This window comes from Pelodiscus sinensis, chromosome 25 (genome assembly GCF_049634645.1).
Source record: "Pelodiscus sinensis isolate JC-2024 chromosome 25, ASM4963464v1, whole genome shotgun sequence".
Classification (NCBI taxonomy): Eukaryota; Metazoa; Chordata; order Testudines; family Trionychidae; genus Pelodiscus; species Pelodiscus sinensis.
In genome coordinates, this window is record NC_134735.1 from 22,030,329 (window position 1) to 22,051,432 (window position 21,104).

A 21,104-nucleotide genomic window follows, 5' to 3' on the forward strand; every position below is an offset into this window, starting at 1 on the left:
CAGAGGAGTCTGGAGGCCCTGGAGGAGCAGGGCCGTGCCCTGCGAGGCCACCTCCAGAGCCTGCTGGACCGCTTTCCATTTCCTCCTCCCCCTGCTCCCCCTCTTGCTCCCCCTCTTGCTCCCCCTGCTCCCACTCCTGCTTCCGCTCCTGCTTCCTCCACACCCCCTGTCCCCTCTGCCCCCTCCTCCACAACCATTCCCCACCGACGCCCCCGGACCCGCAGTGTGGTGAGACGGGAGAGGCAGCCGGACTCCCACCCCTGAGCTTTCCTTTTCCTTCCTCCCTTCCCTCCCCTCCCCTTCCAGCTCCCTCGTCCCAGGTTTCCCCCTCCCTTCTCCCACCTTCATTCCTCCCTCCCCCCACCCCAGTTATGTGAAATAAACAGACGTTTTTGTTTGAAAAACAGGTGTCTTTATTTGACAGTAGGTAGGGAGGGGAAAGGGGAAGGGGGGGGTAGGGTGGAAGAAGGCCCCAGTGGGGCATGCAAGGGAGAGGCCAGACGCGGCGGGGCTCGCCGGTGCTAGGGCGCTGCCGCGGCTCCTCCACGGCCCCCAGGGTGGCCAGGCGGAGAGGCAGGGGGCTGACGTTCACCAGGTGGTGCCAGGCAGCCTCGAGCCATTGCTGGCAGGCTTGCAGCAGCAAGTCCAGAAAGTGCACCAGAAGGTGCAGGGCGAGCCGTGGCTCCATGTTGCCACCTGCGGCGGCCCCCCCGAAGGGAAGCACCGACACAGACGGGCGCAGAGACCAACGCTTTGCTGTCCCTCGGCGAGGTTGGCAAGCAAGCAGGAAAAGCTGAGAACCGGCTGTCCGGGGGGGTCCCTTTAAGCACGAGCCTCAGATAGCCTCAGACAGCAGCCACACAAAGCAACTACTGATGCCCTGCCAGAACCGGTTTCAGCTGCCCTTAAATGCCCCCCTGCGTCCAATCAGTTTTTAGTTCTAGATGCGTTAGTTCGATCTAGCGCTGTAGTGTAGACGTACCCTCAGACACTGCACTCCTGCGGCACCGCGCACCCTGAGAACCAGCCCCCAACTGACAGGCTCTCCGGGGCCCAGGGCCAGCCACACTCCCAGGTCAACAGACCACTGAGGGTCGTACCCCAAAGCACCATGTGGCCAGGCCCGGAGACTCTCCAAGCGAACGGGAGAACGAAGGGCCGGAGGAAAGGGCGAGAGGGAGTTTTGGGGACACAGCGCGCTCACCACGCTCTCGGCTGAGGCTTGCAGCAGTCATGGCAGAGAGCTGGCGTCAGCCACATCTCGGGAGAACGTCCACGGCCTGGACGGGTCACTCGGCCCTAGAGCTCCTGTGAGTAGCACAACATGACTTAACAGCCACGATCCCTGCAGCCCCTGGGACACTGGCAGATTTCGTAGCCACCCCCTCCCAGGGGGAGCGGCTAGGGGTCTGGGATGCTTGCAGCTCCGCTCCGGCGGGGTTAACAATCGGGATCAAAGAGCAAATGGGGGGGTTGCCAGGCCCTCGCCGTACAGGGAATGCCAGGGCCTCGTCGTACAGGGAATGCCATGGACCTCACCGTACAGGGGATGCCAGGGCCCCTCGCCGTACAGGGAATGCCATGGACCTCACCGTACAGGGGATGCCAGGGCCTCGTCGTACAGGGAATGCCACGGACCTCACCGTACAGGGGATGCCAGGGCCCCTCGCCGTACAGGGAATGCCATGGACCTCACCGTACAGGGGATGCCACGGACCTCACCGTACAGGGGATGCCAGGGCCCCTCGCCGTACAGGGAATGCCAGGGCCCCTCACCGTACAGGGAATGCCAGGGCCCCTCACCATGCAGGGAATGTCAGGGCTTCGCCGTACAGGGAATGCCAGGGCCCCTCGCCGTACAGGGAATGCCAGGCCCCTCACCGGGCAGGGAATGCCAGGCCCCTCACCGGGCAGGGAATGCCAGGGCCCCTCGCCGTACAGGGAATGCCAGGGCCCCTCGCCGTACAGGGAATGCCAGGCCCCTCACCGGGCAGGGAATGCCAGGGCCCCTCGCCGTACAGGGAATGCCAGGGCCCCTCGCCGTACAGGGAATGCCAGGGCCCCTCGCTGGGCTGGGAATGCCTGGACCCCTGGCCGGGCAGGGAATGCCAGGGCCCCTCGCCGTACAGGGAATGCCAGGGCCCCTCGCCGTACAGGGAATGCCAGGCCCCTCACCGGGCAGGGAATGCCAGGGCCCCTCGCTGGGCTGGGAATGCCTGGACCCCTGGCCGGGCAGGGAATGCCAGGGCCCCTCGCCGTACAGGGAATGCCAGGACCCCTCGCCGTGCAGGGAATGCCAGGGTCCCTCGCCGCCAGGGAATGCCAGGGCCCCTCGCCGTACAGGGAATGCCAGGGTCCCTCGCCGCCAGGGAATGCCAGGGCCCCTCGCCGTACAGGGAATGCCAGGGCCTCACCGTACAGGGAATGCCAGGGTCCCTCGCCGTACAGGGAATGCCAGGGCCTCGCCATGCAGGGAATACCAGGGCCCCTCGCCGTACAGGGAATGCCAGGGCCTCGCCGTACATGGAATGCCAGGGCCCTCGTCATACAGGGAATGCCAGGCCCCTCGCCGGGCAGGGAATGCCAGGCCCCTCGCCGTACAGGGAATGCCAGGGCCCCTCGCCGTACAGGGAATGCCAGGGCCCCTCGCCGTGCAGGGAATGCCAGGCCCCTCGCCGGGCAGGGAATGCCAGGGCCCCTCGCCGTGCAGGGAATGCCAGGGCCCCTCGCCGTACAGGGAATGCCAGGGCCCCTCGCCGTGCAGGGAATGCCAGGCCCCTCGCCGGGCAGGGAATGCCAGGGCCCCTCGCCGTGCAGGGAATGCCAGGCCCCTCGCCGGGCAGGGAATGCCAGGGCCTCGCCGTGCAGGGAATGCCAGGGCCCCTCGCCGTACAGGGAATGCCAGGCCCCTCGCCGGGCAGGGAATGCCAGGGCCCCTCGCCGTGCAGGGAATGCCAGGGCCCCTCGCCGTACAGGGAATGCCAGGCCCCTCGCCGGGCAGGGAATGCCAGGGCCCCTTGCCATGCAGGGAATGCCAGGGCCCCTCGCCGTACAGGGAATGCCAGGCCCCTCGCCGGGCAGGGAATGCCAGGGCCCTCGCCGTACAGGGAATGCCAGGGCCCCTCGCCGTACAGGGAATGCCAGGCCCCTCGCCGGGCAGGGAATGCCAGGGCCCCTCGCCGTACAGGGAATGCCAGGCCCCTCGCCGGGCAGGGAATGCCAGGGCCCCTCGCCGGGCAGGGAATGCCAGGGCCCCTCGCCGTGCAGGGAATGCCAGGGCCCCTCGCCGTACAGGGAATGCCAGGCCCCTCGCCGGGCAGGGAATGCCAGGGCCCCTTGCCATGCAGGGAATGCCAGGGTCCCTCGCCGTACAGGGAATGCCAGGGCCCCTCGCCGTACAGGGAATGCCAGGCCCCTCGCCGGGCAGGGAATGCCAGGGCCCTCGCCGTACAGGGAATGCCAGGGCCCCTCGCCGTACAGGGAATGCCAGGCCCCTCGCCGGGCAGGGAATGCCAGGGCCCCTCGCCGTGCAGGGAATGCCAGGGCCCCTCGCCGTACAGGGAATGCCAGGGCCCCTTGCCATGCAGGGAATGCCAGGGCCCCTCGCCGTACAGGGAATGCCAGGGCCCCTCGCCGTACAGGGAATGCCAGGGCCCCTTGCCATGCAGGGAATGCCAGGCCCCTCGCCGTGCAGGGAATGCCAGGGCCCCTCGCCGTACAGGGAATGCCAGGGCCCCTCGCCGTACAGGGAATGCCAGGGCCCCTTGCCATGCAGGGAATGCCAGGCCCCTCGCCGGGAAGGGAATGCCAGGGCCCCTTGCCATGCAGGGAATGCCAGGGCCCCTCGCCGTGCAGGGAATGCCAGGGCCCCTCGCCGGGCAGGGAATGCCAGGGCCCCTCGCCGTGCAGGGAATGCCAGGGCCCCTCGCCGGGCAGGGAATGCCAGGGCCCCTCGCCGGGCAGGGAATGCCAGGGCCTCGCCGGGCAGGGCACAGCCACAAGCTGGAGTTGGTCGCATGGGCCAGGCCCTGTCCAGGCAGGACTCCATTCCTGACAGTGGGCCCCAGCGCCGTGTTTCTGACGGAGGGCCCGCAGCCAGGTCCATGCAGTGCAGCTGGTGCCTCCCGTGCTCCAGGCTGGCTGCTCGGGGCCATGTCTCCGGGGATGACGTTTGACTCGCTGACTCTCCGGGGTGAGGGAGGCACGTGCCCATCATGGGCATTGGCAGGCCAGGAAACCGCCAGCGATTCATGGGCCCCTCCCTCGGCCCACGCGGCCCCCGTTTGGAGACCAGACAGTGGCTGCCACGTTGATCCATGTGGCCACGTTTCCCTCAGAGGACGTCTGGGACCCGCGCGGGCCGGACCCGGACACTTCGCGTTAACAATCCCGGCTTTTACAGGCTCCAAGCCAAGCCAGCCTGGCTCCGCTCTTCCCCTGGGACCAGCCAGCGTGTTGCAGGCTCTGTCTCCCCAGCGCCATGTGCCAAGGGGCGCCAGCGCCCGGCCCCACATCTGCCCAGACCCGTTGTGGCCACAGGCTTGCACAGGGCACTCCCGTTGGGTTTGCCTGGCACGGGAACGACCCCACACCATGACGCCCCTTCCACAGCTACGTCCCGAGACGGGTCCTTGGCCAGTTCTCCAGCCACTTCCACATGGGCTCCTGCCATTCTAGAGTGTGTGGGGGGGGGGCCTGGACATGTGGGGGGGGGTGTTTGTGAGGGTGGGTGGGTGTGTCTGGCGGGTGAGGAGTGTTGGGGGAGTGTCTAGTTGTGTGGGGGGGTTAATAGGCCTCATGCAGCACGAGTGGAAATCCCTGACACGCCCCGTCTCTTATCTTTATCACGCAAATGCCCGGTCACGTCCCCACCTACCTGTTGCTTTGACAAGCCGTGTCCATATAAATCCGGGCAGCGCAAACTACAGCCCCAGCCAATGAGTGTTTAGCAGCTAAGCCATGAATCGGCACCGTCATTGTTAGCAGGCAGCCAGGAAGGTGGCACCTCGGTAACCCCACGTGGCCTTTCTGAACAGGGCAACGATACCCATCTCCTGGTGGCGATGAATGGGGAGGGAGCGTGGGAGGGATTGGCTGGGGGATGTGGCTGTAAAGGGGGAGGTGGCGTGAGAGGGGTTGGGAGGGGACGTGGCTGTGAACGGGGTGGTGCCGTGGGAGGAGTTGGGAGGGGACGTGCCTGTGAAGGGGGTGGTGCCGTGAGAGGAGTTGGGAGGGGACGTGGCTGTGAAGGAGGTGGTGCCGTGGGAGGAGTTGGGAGGGGACGTGGCTGTGAAGGTGGTGGTGCCGTGGGAGGAGTTGGGAGGGGGACGTGGCTGTGAAGGGGGTGGTGCCGTGGGAGAGGTTGGGAGGGGACGTGGCTGTGAAGGGGGTGGTGCCGTGGGAGGAGTTGGGAGGGGGACGTGGCTGTGAAGGGGGTGGTGCCGTGGGAGGGGTTGGGAGGGGACGTGGCTGTGAAGGGGGTGGTGCCGTGGAAGGGGTTGGGAGGGGATGTGGCTGTGAAGGGGGAGGTGGTGTGGGAGGGGTTGGGAGGGGATGTGGCTGTGAAGGGGGTGGTGCCATGGGAGGAGTTGGGAGGGGACGTGGCTGTGAAGGGGGTGGTGCCATGGGAGGAGTTGGGAGGGGATGTGGCTGTGAAGGGGGTGGTGCCGTGGGAGGAGTTGGGAGGGGGACGTGGCTGTGAAGGGGGTGGTGCCGTGGAAGGGGTTGGGAGGGGACGTGGCTGTGAAGGGGGTGGTGCCGTGGGAGGAGTTGGGAGGGGGACGTGGCTGTGAAGGGGGTGGTGCCGTGGGAGAGGTTGGGAGGGGACGTGGCTGTGAAGGGGGTGGTGCCATGGGAGGAGTTGGGAGGGGGACGTGGCTGTGAAGGGGGTGGTGCCGTGGGAGGGGTTGGGAGGGGACGTGGCTGTGAAGGGGGTGGTGCCGTGGGAGGGGTTGGGAGGGGACGTGGCTGTGAAGGGGGAGGTGGTGTGGGAGGAGTTGGGAGGGGACGTGGCTGTGAAGGGGGTGGTGCCATGGGAGGAGTTGGGAGGGGGACGTGGCTGTGAAGGGGGAGGTGGAGTGGGAGGGGTTGGCCAGGGGACGTGGCTGTGAAGGGGGTGGTGCCATGGGAGGGGTTGGGAGGGGGACATGGCTGTGAAGGGGGAGGTGGCGTGGGAGGGCTTGGGAGGGGACGTGGCTGTGAAGGGGGTGGTGCCGTGGGAGGAGTTGGGAGGGGACGTGGCTGTGAAGGGGGTGGTGCCATGGGAGGAGTTGGAAGGGGGATGTGGCTGTGAAGGGGGAGGTGGCGTGGGAGAAGTTGGGAGGGGGACGTGGCTGTGAAGGGGGTGGTGCCATGGGAGGAGTTGGGAGGGGACGTGGCTGTGAAGGGGGGTGTAGCAGGGGTTGGCTGGGGGACGTGGCTGTGAAGGGGGTGGTGCCATGGGAGGAGTTGGGAGGGGATGTGGCTGTGAAGGGGGTGGTGCCATGGGAGGAGTTGGGAGGGGGACGTGGCTGTGAAGGGGGAGGTGGCGTGGGAGAAGTTGGGAGGGGGACGTGGCTGTGAAGGGGGTGGTGCCATGGGAGGAGTTGGGAGGGGACGTGGCTGTGAAGGGGGGGTGTAGCAGGGGTTGGCTGGGGGACGTGGCTGTGAAGGGGGTGGTGCCATGGGAGGAGTTGGGAGGGGATGTGGCTGTGAAGGGGGTGGTGCCATGGGAGGAGTTGGGAGGGGGACGTGGCTGTGAAGGGGGAGGTGGCGTGGGAGGGGTTGGGAAGGGACGTGGCTGTGAAGGGGGTGGTGCCATGGGAGGGGTTGGGAGGGGGACGTGGCTGTGAAGGGGGAGGTGGCGTGGGAGGGGTTAGGAGGGGACGTGGCTGTGAAGGGGGTGGTGCCATGGGAGGAGTTGGGAGGGGACGTGGCTGTGAAGGGGGTGGTGCCATGGGAGGAGTTGGGAGGGGGACGTGGCTGTGAAGGGGGTGGTGCCATGGGAGGAGTTGGGAGGGGACGTGGCGGTGAAGCAGGTGGTGGTGTGGCAGGGGTTGGCCGGGGGACATGGCAGTGAAGCAGGTGGTGGTCTGGCAGAGGTTGGCCAGGGGACATGGCTGTGAAGCAGGTGGTGGTGTGGCAGGGGTTGGCCGGGGGACGTGGCTGTGAAGGGGGAGGTGCCATGGGAGGAGTTGGGAGGGGACGTGGCTGTGAAGGGGGTGGTGCCATGGGAGGAGTTGGGAGGGGACGTGGCTCTGAAGGGGGTGGTGCCATGGGAGGAGTTGGGAGGGGGACGTGGCTGTGAAGGGGGAGGTGGCGTGGGAGGGGTTGGGAGGAGACGTGGCTGTGAAGGGGGTGGTGCCATGGGAGGAGTTGGGAGGGGACGTGGCTGTGAAGCAGGTGGTGGTGTGGCAGGGGTTGGCCGGGGGACGTGGCTGTGAAAGGGGAGGTGCCATGGGAGGAGTTGGGAGGGGACGTGGCGGTGAAGCAGGTGGTGGTGTGGCAGGGGTTGGCCGGGGGACGTGGCTGTGAAGGGGGTGGTGGTGTGGCAGGGGTTGGCCAGGGGACATGGCGGTGAAGCAGGTGGTGGTGTGGCAGAGGTTGGCCAGGGGACATGGCTGTGAAGCAGGTGGTGGTGTGGCAGGGGTTGGCCGGGGGACGTGGCTTTGAAGGGGGTGGTGCCATGGGAGGAGTTGGGAGGGGACGTGGCTGTGAAGGGGGTGGTGCCATGGGAGGAGTTGGGAGGGGATGTGGCTGTGAAGGGGGTGGTGCCGTGGGAGGAGTTGGGAGGGGATGTGGCTGTGAAGGGGGTGGTGCCATGAGAGGAGTTGGGAGGGGATGTGGCTGTGAAGGGGGAGGTGGCGTGGGAGGAGTTGGGAGGGGATGTGGCTGTGAAGGGGGTGGTGCCATGGGAGGAGTTGGGAGGGGGACGTGGCTGTGAAGGGGGAGGTGGCGTGGGAGGGGTGGGAGGAGATGTGGCTGTGAATGGGGAGGTGCCATGGGAGGAGTTGGGAGGGGACGTGGCTGTGAAGCAGGTGGTGGTGTGGCAGGGGTTGGCCGGGGGACGTGGCTGTGAAGGGGGAGGTGCCATGGGAGGAGTTGGGAGGGGACGTGGCTGTGAAGGGGGTGGTGGTGTGGCAGGGGTTGGCCGGGGGGCGTGGCTGTGAAGGGGGAGGTGCCATGGGAGGAGTTGGGAGGGGACGTGGCTGTGAAGGGGGTGGTGGTGTGGCAGGGGTTGGCCGGGGGACGTGGCTGTGAAAGGGGAGGTGCCATGGGAGGAGTTGGGAGGGGACGTGGCTGTGAAGGGGGTGGTGGTGGGTGTGGCAGGGGTTGGCCGGGGGGGCGTGGCTGTGAAGGGGGTGGTGGTGGGTGTGGCAGGGGTTGGCCGGGGGGGCGTGGCTGTGAACACGGAGGCTGGGTGCGGGGCATTAGCCTGGCACCAGGGACTTTGCGAGTGTTGACCTGGGGCAGCAGAGCCTTGCTAGCGTTCCCAGTGGTCGAGTGGCAGGGGAGGGGCTTCTGCTGAGCTGGGCTGCACTGGGCCTGTTTGGCGAACAGCTACTCTCGTCCTGGCCGTGGCTTCCCACCGTGGCCCTTTACTTTCCAAGGAATAAAAGCCGGAGCTGCTGCAGCCTTCCCACCTTTGCCAAACGTCCCAGGGCGAGCGCCCAGAATAAGCCATGGGGCACCCAAGCACCAATCAGCGTCCTCGCACCCCTTCACCTGCCACCTTCCCCACAGTCACTGACCTCCCCATCCTTGCACACGCATAAACATAGGGGCACGCACGCACACACATAGGGGCATGCTCACATATGTGTGCACGCACATAGGGGCATGCACACAGACATAACAGGGGCACGCACACATGCACACACACAGGGACATCCACACACACGTGTGTGCACACATACAGGGGCATGCACATGCACGCACACACGCGCGGGCATGCACGCACACACACACACACACAGGGGCATGCAGACATGTGCGTGCACACACAGAGGGGCACGCACACACACACAAACACAGGGGCATGCGCACACATGTGCGCGCACACAGAGGGGCATGCACACACACACACGCACACACACACAGGGAATCCAGCTGACCATCCTTGTAATATTTAAAACAATTTTATTCATGAAAATATGCTGTACAATGCACTATACACAGTTCTTTACATTGCCACATACACAAACGCTAATAGCACAATCAAGGATACGTTGCCTACACTATGTGTGCGGTGAGCGAACAGCCGGGCCGGACCCGCCCCCACCTCTGTACAGTTAGAAATACGCGGGAAGAATGAACCGAAACGTCCATCGAAGCACACGGGTGGCACCAGCCCCTTGGGAGCGCAGCCCTGCCGGGAGCCAGCCCCGCTCTTGGGTTGCTTCCTGCCTGCGAAGGCAGACGTGGGCGCCGGGCCGGCAGCGTGGGGCAGAGCGCTGGGGACCAGCTGGGAGGCCCAGGAGAGGGGTCTGTCCCAGGCTGTGCTATGCCCCATTTCCGAAGGGAGATTTATAACCCTCCACCCTCCCCGATTCCTTCACATCAACTGGTCTCCCCCCACCCAGTGCTCCCTGCGAGGGGCTAAGAGCCCGGCTGCCTCTAGGGCTCCTTGGACGAGCCCCCAACCACGTACCACCAGCCTGTGCAGAGCAGGCCAGCCAGCCCTGGCCGACCCTCCCAGCCTGGCTCGTGGCTCCCTCCCGTGGGCTCCCACGGCCAGCCCTGGCCGACCCTCCCAGCCTGGCTCGTGGCTCCCTCCCGTGGGCTCCCACGGCCAGCCCTGGCCGACCCTCCCAGCCTGGCTCGTGGCTCCCTCCTGTGGGCTCCCACAGCCAGCCCTGGCCGACCCTCCCAGCCTGGCTCGTGGCTCCCTCCCGTGGGCTCCCACGGCCAGCCCTGGCCGACCCTCCCAGCCTGGCTCGTGGCTCCCTCCCGTGGGCCCTGTCGAGCGCTGGGCTCCCCGGCTGGGTGGTCAGAACTAGCAGCAATTCCCCAAGGAGATCGGCTCTCCTGCCGACACGGGCGGGCTCTGGACTGATGGGGGGGGGCTGTGCCCGGAGCCCAGCCCTGTGCCCGTCTCATCTGAGCGTGCACACCGGGGATGGGACAGAAATGAGGCTGGGAGGGAATTGGTGAGCCCCCCATCCGACACCATGTGCCTGACCCCATCCCCATCCCTGAAGGGCCCTGGCCCCAGGCACGCAGCCCCCTCCCGCCCCGCCCCACGCCTTGGCACTTTGCTCCCGCCCTGCCGGAGGCTGAGCTGTCTGTCCGAGGGTCCGGGAACGCCGCCCCCGCACGGCACAACGACGCACACACAACGCTCACCAACACGACTGCACCGGACACACCACACCCCACGGTCACGAACCACAGACAGCTTCGCAAGACGACGGGCCCGGGCTGGCGTCCCAGGTCACACACACGGCGGGGCGGGCGGGCACAGGCTCCCCGCGGGTCGCAGGCCTCCTGTAAGCACTGGGGCATGGCTCCGGGCTGGGCGCGGCCAAGGGCCTCCCGGGGCTTCTCGTCCCTCGGGCAGAGGGGCCACCCCAAGGCCGGACAGCCCTGTGCGGGGGTGGGGAGGGCAGGTCCCTCGCCTGGCTCAGAGCCGGGGCGACTGGTCTAGACACTGGGCACTGAGCCTGTTCCGTGCCAGGACAGCGCCTGGCTCCCCGGGTGGGGGTCCCTGCCCAGCGTGGGCTCTGCTCCCCCCCTCCGAAACCCCCTTGCCCAGCAGGAATGAGCCAAGCCCCACAAGGACCGGGCTGGCCTGGGCCACCGGCCCTGCCACCAAGGGGGTGAGATCCCCGCCCCCCTGCCGCAGAGCGGTGCTGGGCGGGGCAGGCGGCTGCTCTCCCCATGCCACAGGTGGACGGCACATCCTGCCCCCCTGCCCCCTGTGCTGAAGATCAGCCCCTATCTCCTGTGTCCCTGGGCCCGTGGCAGGCTGGGCCCGCCCCCTTACTGCCCAGGCCAGGGCGGGCGAGGGGGCTGGCAGCTCCGAGCTCCGTGGGTGACAATTGGGGCAAGGGCCCGGGGGAGCAAATGGTAATAATTGAGCCAGGCTCGGCGGCAGCGTCCCTAGCAGGGCCCTTCCCCGCCTGTACGTGGCCCAGCACGGAAACGCCACTGACAGCCCACGCCCTCCCCGGGCCTGGAGCAAAGGGACACGGCTTCGCAATGGGGCGTTTCCCTCCCCACCCCGCCCAGGCGCGAGCACGTGGCCATGCCCACCACAGGGTGCCACCCACCCGGGCCCACGGAGAGGCCAGCTGGGGCTGCAGGGGCGCGAGCAAGGTGGGGGCTTTACCAGCCCGACGCCCTTCTCGGTGCCGAGAAACGGGGCTGCAGGGAGGGCCTAGCTCCGCCCCCGTGGGACTGTGGCCCCCAGGCAGGGCTGCCCGGGCTCCAGCCCCCTGCTCAGAAGGGGGGCTCAGGCCAGGGGCTGTGGGCGGCACACGGGCGGGGCCACAGTGGCTGGCAGTGGTGAAGGGGCTGCGAAGGTGGAGCCCAGCGAGCTCTGCCAGGGCAGCTGGTGGTCAAACCCCAAGTGGCATTGGCAGGCCCAAGGCCTGGCGCCGAGACATTCCCCGGTGCAAGCCAGGTCCCGGGTCTGCAACCCCCCCCCCCCAGCCCCGGCTGTCAGCAAACCCCTGCCCTTCCCCCCTTCGCCTGCAGGCCGGGCCGGCTCTGCTCTCCCTTTGCTCTTCTCCCTGGCAAGAGAGAGAAATCACCCACCTCCCGCAGCCGGCCTCTCCGGCACAGAGCCCAGGTAGCAGCATCCCCGAGCCGCAGCCTCACCCGGTCCCTGGGCCTGTGAAACTCACATCTGCAAAGCCAACACTTGCATGTGCAGGGGCAGGCCCGTGTGCCCTGGCCCGTGCTCATGCTGGCCGTGCACCGTGCCGCATGTTGTCTGCAGACATGCACCTGTGCCCCAGCTCGTGCTCACGCCGGCCGTGCACCGTGCCGCATGTTGTCTGCAGACATGCACCTGTGCCCCAGCTCGTGCTCACGCCGGCCGTGCACCATGCCGCATGTTGTCTGCAGACATGCACCTGTGCCCCAGCTCGTGCTCACGCTGGCCGTGCACCGTGCCGCATGTTGTCTGCAGACATGCACCTGTGCCCCAGCTCGTGCTCACGCCGGCCGTGCACCGTGCCGCATGTTGTCTGCAGACATGCACCTGTGCCCCAGCTCGTGCTCACGCCGGCCGTGCACCATGCCGCATGTTGTCTGCAGACATGCACCTGTGCCCCAGCTCGTGCTCACGCCGGCCGTGCACCATGCCGCATGTTGTCTGCAGACATGCACCTGTGCCCCAGCTCGTGCTCACGCCGGCCGTGCACCATGCCGCATGTTGTCTGCAGACATGCACCTGTGCCCCAGCTCGTGCTCACGCCGGCCGTGCACCGTGCCACGTGGCCTGCAGACATGCACCTGTGCCCCAGCTCCTGCTCACGCCAGCCGTGCACCATGCCACGTGGCCTGCAGACAGCTGCCCAGTGTGGGTGGGTTGGGTTTTGCAGGCACTGATGGTAGAAATCATGGCCATCCCCCAAGCTGGCTGTGGGTGAACCAGCTCAGGCTCCGGAGAGCGCTCCGGGCGCTGCCAGCTCGAGTTCCGGCCTTTCCCTGGCTCTCCCGCTACCCCAGGCCGGCACCGGGGTCTAGACCAGGGTTCGGCAGCTCGCACAAAGCCAGGGGTGTGCGCCGGGCGAGTGGGGGAAGGGCTCAAGCTGACACTAACTGAATGCTGGGTCCAGCCAACCTCTCCCTAGGCTGCAGCCGAATGTCCCGTGCCAGGCCAGGGCTGCCGGGGGAGGGAAACCGAGCCACAGCAGAGCACACCGGAGCGGCTAGCGGGGGCAATGTGGAAAGGCCTTGGGTCCAGCCCCCCAGGCTGGGAATCCCTTAAGGGCGGAGGGGGGACAGGGCGTGTGCGCACCCCTCGGCTTCCCTTCCAGCGCTGGGGAGAGAGCTGGGCAGGTCGGGCTCCCCGGCGCCGCCGGAGCTGGGTCGTGTGGGCTGGGACGGTGGGCGGGCGGGCAGGGCCGCGCCCTGTGCCCAGGGCTCCCCGATGGCTCTAGCCTGTCGGAACAAAGGCAAAGAGAAAGGAAAAGGACGTCCGTGGCCTGGCCCCTGGGACTCGGTGCCGGAGCCCGGCAGCGTCTCAGCCGGGCACCCAGCTCTGGTTGGGGGGCTGGGGGGCGCTGGGCAGCGTGGCCATGCCGAGGCCGCTGGGCGGGGGCAGGGCCGAGTCGAAGTTGAAGTCCATCTCGTCGCTGTCCATGAAGTCGTTGAGGATGATGGACTCCACGTCGCACTCCAGGCTGCCGTTGAACATGTCCAGGTCCAGGTCTGCGGGGAAGCGGTCCTGGCCCAGGCTCGGGGGGTGCATGGCCCCTTGGTAGGGGCCCGGGAGGGACTCCAGCAGGCCCATGTGTGCCCCCTGGGGGGCGGCGTAGGGGTGCAGGTGCCCGTGGTGGGCCATGGCCAGGCTGCAGGAGTCACTCGGCAGGCTGAGCAGGCTGACGGGGCTGGGTAAGGCACTGGTGCTGCCCGCGGGGTGGTGGCTGGCCGGGGACGGGTGGTACAAAGGGCTGCTCTTCAGGAGGGAGGCCGGGTGGGCCGGGTAGGAGGACAAGCCCAGCTCCCCGCCCCCGCACAGGAGGGCGCCGTGTCTGTGGGCGCGGGCGGGGGCCAGGGGCGGCTCGGCCGGGGCCAGGCCCTCCTTGTGCGCGTAGGGGATGGAGGAGAGCAGGTCGTGCAGCGAGTGGCGGAAGGGGCCGGCGGGCGAGAAGCTGGCCTGCTTGTTCTCCTGGATGGTCTGCATTGGCAGGCGCCGCAGCAGGCCAGGGGCGGGCTGGCTGTAGATGGTCCCGCAGTAGGAGCTGCTGGCGGCCCCCAGCCCGGAGCCCTTGGGGTGGAGGGGGAAGCTGGGGCCCCTCTGCCGGAGGCTGCCGGGGGGCGGGGGCAGGGGCTGGGGCGGGCTCATGCTGTAGCTGTCCGGCAGGTCCTCCAGCAGGCTCTCGCCCAGCCCTTCGCCCAGGCTGATGGTGCCCGTCAGGTCGGTGAGGCGGGGCAGCTCCACGGAGCAGCGGCTGCCCAGGGCGGGCGACACGGTGCTGGAGGGGCTGGGGTACATCAGCGGGGAGGAGGGGGCGCCCTCGTCCTCCTCCAGCTCCTCCGGCGCGTGGCCGGACAGGATGGGGGAGAGGCGGCCGCCCAGGGCGCTGCCCGCGGCGCCGGCCCGCGTCCGGAACTCGGCCCAGGCGTCGTACTCCTCGGTGGCGCGCGGGGCGGGGCTCTCGGCCCACTTGGCCTGCGGGGCGGCCGGGCTCTGCTCCCCGCGCTCCTGCGGCGCCTGCAGCTGCTTCTTCTTGCTGGCCTTGCCCTTGATGCGCAGGAACTTGCTGGTGTTGTCCATGGAGACGGAGCGCCGGCGCGGCGGCTTGCCGGTCTTGCCGCCCTCGGGGTTCAGCATCCACCAGGAGCTCTTGCCGGTGCCCTCGTTCTGCACGCGGATGAAGCGGGTGTGCAGGGACAGGTTGTGCCGGATCGAGTTCTGCGGAGACAAAGCAGAGCGCCGGGGTCAGTGAGGCCCCCGCACGGCCCCGGGGCTTCCCACGCCGCCCTGGCCGGACCCGCACAACTGGGCTCCACTCCCTGCGCCGCCACCAGCCTGCCGGCCCCGCCCCGCGCCTCGGTTTCCCCATTGGCACGGTGTTGGGACAAGTGCTTGGAGCTCCACGGTGGGGGCTGGGGGTTCTGTCTCCCTTTGAGCAGCGCCCATGGGGGCTCGCAGGGTGCCAGGCCGGGCCAGGGTAGCGGAGCCTCGGCTCCCTCAGCAGGGGCGGTGCTGGAAGAGCCTCCGCCTGGCCGGGCGGGACTCCAGGGCGCCTCAGGCTAGGCAGCGACACCGAGGGCAGGGAGTCTTCAGGCTCAGAGCCAGGCTTAGGCGTCCTGGCAGGATCTCTGGCTCCCAGTGCAGCCCCATGCCACCTGGCACTGGGCCAGGCACATGCCCGGCTGGCGCCCCTCCCTCAGCCCCCGCGGGCACGGAGCCCCTGTTCCTGCGCTCGGGCTGCCTTCCCGCCGATCGGCCCCCCACCGGCTGCCACAGCGCGGCGAGGCCCCAGGAGGGAGGGAAAAACCTTCGCCCCGAAGCTGGGGCCTCCGGCGCTCACTCCAGCCGAGCCCTGGGTCTGGCTCCCGGCCCACATGGCTCCTCTGCATCCCGCGGCCTTGACACCCCCTCCACAGTCTGGTCTGGAGCAGGACCCCTGGGTTCCACGTGCTGCTGTGTTGCAGGTTCACTGCATGGTCTTGGGGGACTCATGTACTCTGGCTGTGCCTCAGTTTCCCCATCTGTAACGCGGGGATACGAGGCGGCCCGGTGCCTTGCGCGGTGCAGACAGCTGGGTGGAAGGGGCCAGGTGTGAGGCCGGGGCCGGGGACACGCTGCGCTGGAAGCCAGAGAGAACCATCTCTGGGGCTTTGCAGAGGGGCTGCGACCACCTCAGCCCCGGCCTTGAGCCCAGGGGAGCCTGCTGGGGGCGCCCCGCCCGGCCCAGGTGGGGGCAGGGGAGGGCGGGAAGTTGCCGAGGAGCTGGAGGAAGTTTGGTGCGGTGCCGGCTGCGAGTGGCATAGCAATGAGGAGGTGCGGGAGCGCCGGCCCATCCATCACATTATGTAATGGCTTCCTTCTCCGCACTTCATTTATTTGGAGATTGCTCCCAGCCTGGCGCCGCGCCAGCAGCCACCAAACCCGCGTCTACAGAAATCAATCTCGCGCTGACTGATTAAGCCGTGGTTAGAACTAATTGCTCCTTCGTGTGTGGGGAGAATAAATTACAGGCTTTAATTTCACATCTTTAAAATGCAACTGCAGGTACGGGCTGGCCGTTAACCCCTTCCCAGCCTCCTGCGTCCTCGGCACCAAACAGCCCCAGACACGCCAGGCCAGGGCCCCGGAGCCCAGACGGACCCAGGCCAGGGCCCCGGAGCACAGACGGACCCAGGCCAGGGCCTCAGAGCCCAGACGGACCCAGGCCAGGTCCCCGGAGCACAGACGGACCCAGGCCAGGGCCCCAGAGCCCAGACGGACCCAGGCCAGGGACCTGGAGCCCAGACGGACCCAGGCCAGGGCCTCAGAGCCCAGACGGACCCAGGCCAGGGACCTGGAGCCCAGACGGACCCAGGCCAGGGCCTCAGAGCCCAGACGGACCCAGGCCAGGGCCCCGGAGCACAGACGGACCCAGGCCAGGGCCTCAGAGCCCAGACGGACCCAGGCCAGGGACCTGGAGCACAGACGGACCCAGGCCAGGGCCCCAGAGCCCAGACGGACCCAGGCCAGGGACCTGGAGCCCAGACGAACACAGGCCAGGGCCCCAAAATTATAGAATCATAGAGCTGGAAGATACCTCAGAAGGTCAAGTCCGGCCCCTTGCTCTAGGCAGGACCAATTCCATCTAAATCAACCCAGCCAGGGCTTTGTCAAGCCGAGACGTAAACACCCCTAGGGATGGAGACTCCACTACTTCCCTAGGTTACCCATTCCAGTGCTTCACCACCCTCCTAATGAAATAGTTTTTCCTGATATCCAACCTGGACCTCTCCCACCACAACTTGAGCCCTTTGCTCCTTGTTCTGCATCCGTCACCACTGAGAACAGCCTCTCTCCATCCCCTCTGGGACCCCCCTGCAGGAAGCTGAAGGACAGACCCAGGCCAGGGCCACCCGGAGCCCAGACGGACACAGGCCAGGGCCACTGGCGGAAAACACCTGCTGCTCTTGGGGCTTCCATGGGGCACCTGGCCCACAGGCACCTTCCCGCCCAGCCTGTGGCTGCTCCCAGGAACCGCAGGGCACTGGCCAGTCCCGGGAGACAGGCCCCACCCCACCCAGAACCTCGCCGGCCTCTCTGTTCCTCCTCCCTCCCCCTGGCCCGGTGCCCATTGCCCTCCCCTCCCCTCCGGGCCCGGGCAGCCCCGCTCTCCCGCCCTCGCCCGGCCTGGCCCCCGGCCGCCAGCGCCTCTCCACTCGGCAGGGAGCCCCCGGCCCCCCGGCCAACGGGAGCGGAGACGCTCCCAGGGCCCTGCTGTTCCGCCTCCCCTGCCCCCCTGGCGTGGGGGGAGAACACAGCACCCCCTGGCGCGGGGGGAGAACACAGCACCCCCTGGCGTGGGGGGAGAACACAGCCCCCCCTGGCGCGGGGGGAGAACACAGCACCCCCCTGGCGCGGGGGGAGAACACAGCACCCCCCTGGCGCGGGGGGAGAACACAGCACACCCTGGCGCGGGGGGAGAACACAGCCCCCCCTGGTGCAGGGGGAGAACACAGCGCCCCCTGGCGTGGGGGGAGAACACAGCCCCCCTGGCACGGGGGGAGAACACAGCCCCCCCTGCCACGAGGGGAGATCACAGCCCCCCCTGGTGCAGGGGGAGAACACAGCCCCCCTGGCGTGGGGGGAGAACACAGCCCCCCTGGCGCGGGGGGAGAACACAGCCCCCCCTGGCGTGGGGGGAGAACACAGCACACCCTGGCGTGGGGGGAGAACACAGCACCCCCTGGCGTGGGGGGAGAACACAGCGCCCCCTGGCGCGGGGGGAGAACACAGCCCCCCCTGGCGTGGGGGGAGAACACAGCACCCCCTGGCGTGGGGGGGAGAACACAGCCCCCCTGGCACGGGGGGAGAACACAGTGCCCCCTGCCACGAGGGGAGAACACAGCCCCCCCTGGCGCGGGGGGAGAACACAGCGCCCCCTGGCGTGGGGGGAGAACACAGCCCCCCCTGGCGCGGGGGGAGAACACAGCGCCCCCTGGCGTGGGGGGAGAACACAGCCCCCCTGGCACGGGGGGAGAACACAGCCCCCCCTGCCACGAGGGGAGATCACAGCCCCCCCTGGTGCAGGGGGAGAACACAGCCCCCCTGGCGTGGGGGGGAGAACACAGCCCCCCTGGCGTGGGGGGAGAACACAGCGCCCCCTGGTGTGGGGGGAGAACACAGCGCCCCCTGGAGCAGGAGGTGGGAACACAGCGCCCCTCTGGGGGGGAAGAAATTGCCCCGGGGGGGAACAGAGCGCCTCCTGGAGGAGGAGTGGAAACACAGCGTGGCCCCAGTCCTGGCCCTTCCCTTGCTGTGAGCACAGGCCAGGCCCACGTAGCCACCGGCCCTTCCCCCTCTTCCCCTCACCTGGCCCTGGGGAGTGGCAGACGCACTCGTCCCTGGCAGGGCTGGGGGAGCAGAGCCGCGGCCTGGGAAGGGGGCGACCTGGCCCCAGGCGCCCGCGTCTCTCGTGGCAATGCAGATGCCCGACATGGCCGGGGAGGGGCTTCTCCCCTCCCACTGGGGCTTGGGGGCTGAGCCGGGGCTGCCAGGCAGTGCGGACGCAGGAGGGGACCGGAGCTTCCCTGCTGCATTAACGGCAGGGCCTTGGCGCCAGACACCTCCCCAGCCCCGGCTCCGGCTCCGCGCCCAGCCGCAGCCTCTCTCCTTTTTAGGCAATTCCAGCACGTTGGAAACCTCCCCCCCCCCCAGGCTCCACTGGCGCTGGCTGGAGGGGCAGCCCCTCCCCTGCCTGAGACCAAAGGACCCGCTGGGGGGCTGAGGCCTCCTGCGCGCGGGGAAGGTTCATTAGGCAGCAGCAATGAACTGGGGCTGAGCCTGGTTCAGCCGCGCCAGGACTCGGCCTCATTAGTGTCCCGACCCGAGGCCTTTCCTGCGCGGGGTGGGCACGAGTGGCCAGAGCGCCGGGCGAGCGTGCGGGGCAGGGAGCTCAGTTAATGCCCTGGAAGGCGCCCGGCTGCTTCCTGCCCCCTGCAGCCGCCCTAGGATGAGTCCCCAGCCCCTTCACTGTGCACCAGGACACAGCTGTGCCTCTGCTGCCAGGGCAGCTCTCAGGGTGTTGGGGGCAGCAGGGGGCGCTGTGCCAGGGCAGCTCTCAGGGTGTTGGGGGCAGCAGGGGGCGCTGTGCCAGGGCAGCTCTCAGGGCGCTGGGAGGCAGCAGAGGTGCTGTGCCAGGACAGCTGTGGGGGCAGCAGGGGGCAGCAGAGGGCGCTGTGCCAGGACAGCTGTGGGGGCAGCAGGGGGCAGCAGAGGGTGCTGTGCCAGGACAGCTGTGGGGGCAGCAGGGGGCAGCAGAGGGTGCTGTGCCAGGACAGCTGTGGGGGCAGCAGGGGGCAGCAGAGGGCACTGTGCCAGGTCAGCTGTGGGGGCAGCAGGGGGCAGCAGAGGGCGCTGTGCCAGGACAGCTGTGGGGGCAGCAGGGGGCGCTGTGCCAGGACAGCTGTGGGGGCAGCAGGGGGCAGCAGAGGGCGCTGTGCCAGGACAGCTGTGGGGGCATCAGGGGGTGCTGTGCCAGGGCAGCAGTGGGGGCAGCAGGAGGCAGCAGGGGGCGCTGTGCCAGGGCAGCTCTCAGGGCGCTGGGGGACAGCAGGGGGCAGCAGAGGGTGCTGTGCCAGGACAGCTGTGGGGGCAGCAGGGGGCAGCAGGGGGCGCTGTGCCAGGGCAGCTCTCAGGGCGCTGGGGGACAGCAGGGGGAAGCTGTCGAGGCGCTGGGGGGCAGCAGGGGGCAGCAGAGGGCGCTGTGCCAGGACAGCTGTGGGGGCAGCAGGGGGCAGCAGAGGGCGCTGTGCCAGGGCAGCTGTGGGGGCAGCAGGGGGCAGCAGGGGGCACTGTGCCAGGGCAGCTGTTAGGGGTCTGGTACCTGGAACCGGCGAAGCGCGTCACTGGAGAAAGGGCAGCTCTTAGACCTGCCCCACCTTTCCAGACAGCGCAGCACTGACGGCCAGGGGAGAGCGCCCCCTAGTGAGCCTGCCACCCCATGCCCTGCAGTACAGCGCCCCCTGCTGCCCCGCTCTCTGCAGCACAATGCCCCCTAGCCCCAGGCGGGGGCCCTGGGCTCTGCACTGACGCTGAGGCTGGTCTCTAGCTCTCCCGGGGCAGAACCCTCCTGGCATTGCCGGGTGCTCTGGGCAGGGGGCGATGAGACCTCGGGTGCACCGATGCCGAGTGTCCTCAGCCAAGAGCCCTGCTGGCCCCAGGAGCCGGCCAGAGCCCGGAGCTAGCAGCTGGGGTGAGCTGCACAGAGGGGGCAGGGAGGAGCCACGCTGGAGACAAAGCACCAGGTCAGCCAGCTGACCTCGCTCCCTAAGGCATGGGTCTGCGTGTGCATGCGTGTACACACCTAGTGTGGTTACTCGTGCGTGTGCACATGTGCACATGTGGGAGTGTGCACGTGGGTGGGTGTGAATGTGGGTGTGCATGCACACCTGCGTGCACATATCTGGGTGTGCACATATTCATGTGTACCTCTCTTGTGCATGGGCGTGTATCTGGGTGTGTGCACACCAGGGTCTGTGCACAGCTGTGTTTTTGTGCATGCATATCTGGGTGTGTTCATCTGCATGCACCTATGTCTGAGCACGTGTGTGCACGGATGAATGTGCAAATGCAGCTACATGTCAGGACTCAGGGGCCCCAGCAGAACTGGGGGAGCGTGGGGGGGGCAGCGAGGCCCCATGAATGTAGGGTGAGTTTGAGCCCTCCCTGAGGGAAGGGGGTGACTGACGCAGGCGGGGCCCGTGTGGAGCTTGGGTCTGGCAGCGCCGGAACCTGGGAGCCCAGGGAGAGGCGGGGAAGGGAGGGAATTGTGCTTCGGGAGGGGGGCGCCCGCTGGGGCTCCGCCCAGGGAAAGGCGCCGGCGGTGGCTGGGGACACCCCAGCGAGGAGCAGGCAGGAGCCCTGGCAGGTCCCTGCTGCCGGAGTCCATCCCAGGCCAAGGCTCCCCGGGAAGGGTCCCTCTGCCGAGCACAGTCCCCTGCCCCCTGCCCTGGGCGCCCCAGGAGCCAGCGTGGGAAGGGGCAGGGGCTGCGGGCTGGGTGCCAAAGCCGCACGGCTCTGGCCAGGGTGCCGCCCTGGGATCCCCGGAGGCCGCACGGCGCGATTGGACCGAGACGCTGCTGGCTCCAAGGCCCGGGCGCTCACCACTGGCCCACGCTGCCTCTCAGCATAAAACCACCGGCCCGGCGGAGCGAGCGGGCGACCTAGCAGGGGGCTGCCCCCCACCGGTGCAGGGGGACCCCCGCGTGGGGCCTGGCGC

At 68.4% G+C, this 21,104-nt stretch overlaps 1 protein-coding gene across 1 annotated transcript in view; it reads right to left on the reverse strand.

Moving 5' to 3' along the window:
* Positions 1-9,097: 9,097 nt before the first annotated feature.
* FOXO6 (forkhead box O6) overlaps positions 9,098-21,104 on the reverse strand; it is a 72,634-nt gene continuing 60,627 nt past the window's right edge. Inside the window, exon 2 of the mRNA XM_075909185.1 lies at positions 9,098-14,566. Coding sequence (XP_075765300.1) covers positions 13,172-14,566 — 1,395 coding nt within the window. The 3' untranslated portion in view covers positions 9,098-13,171. The remainder of the gene's footprint in view (positions 14,567-21,104) is intronic.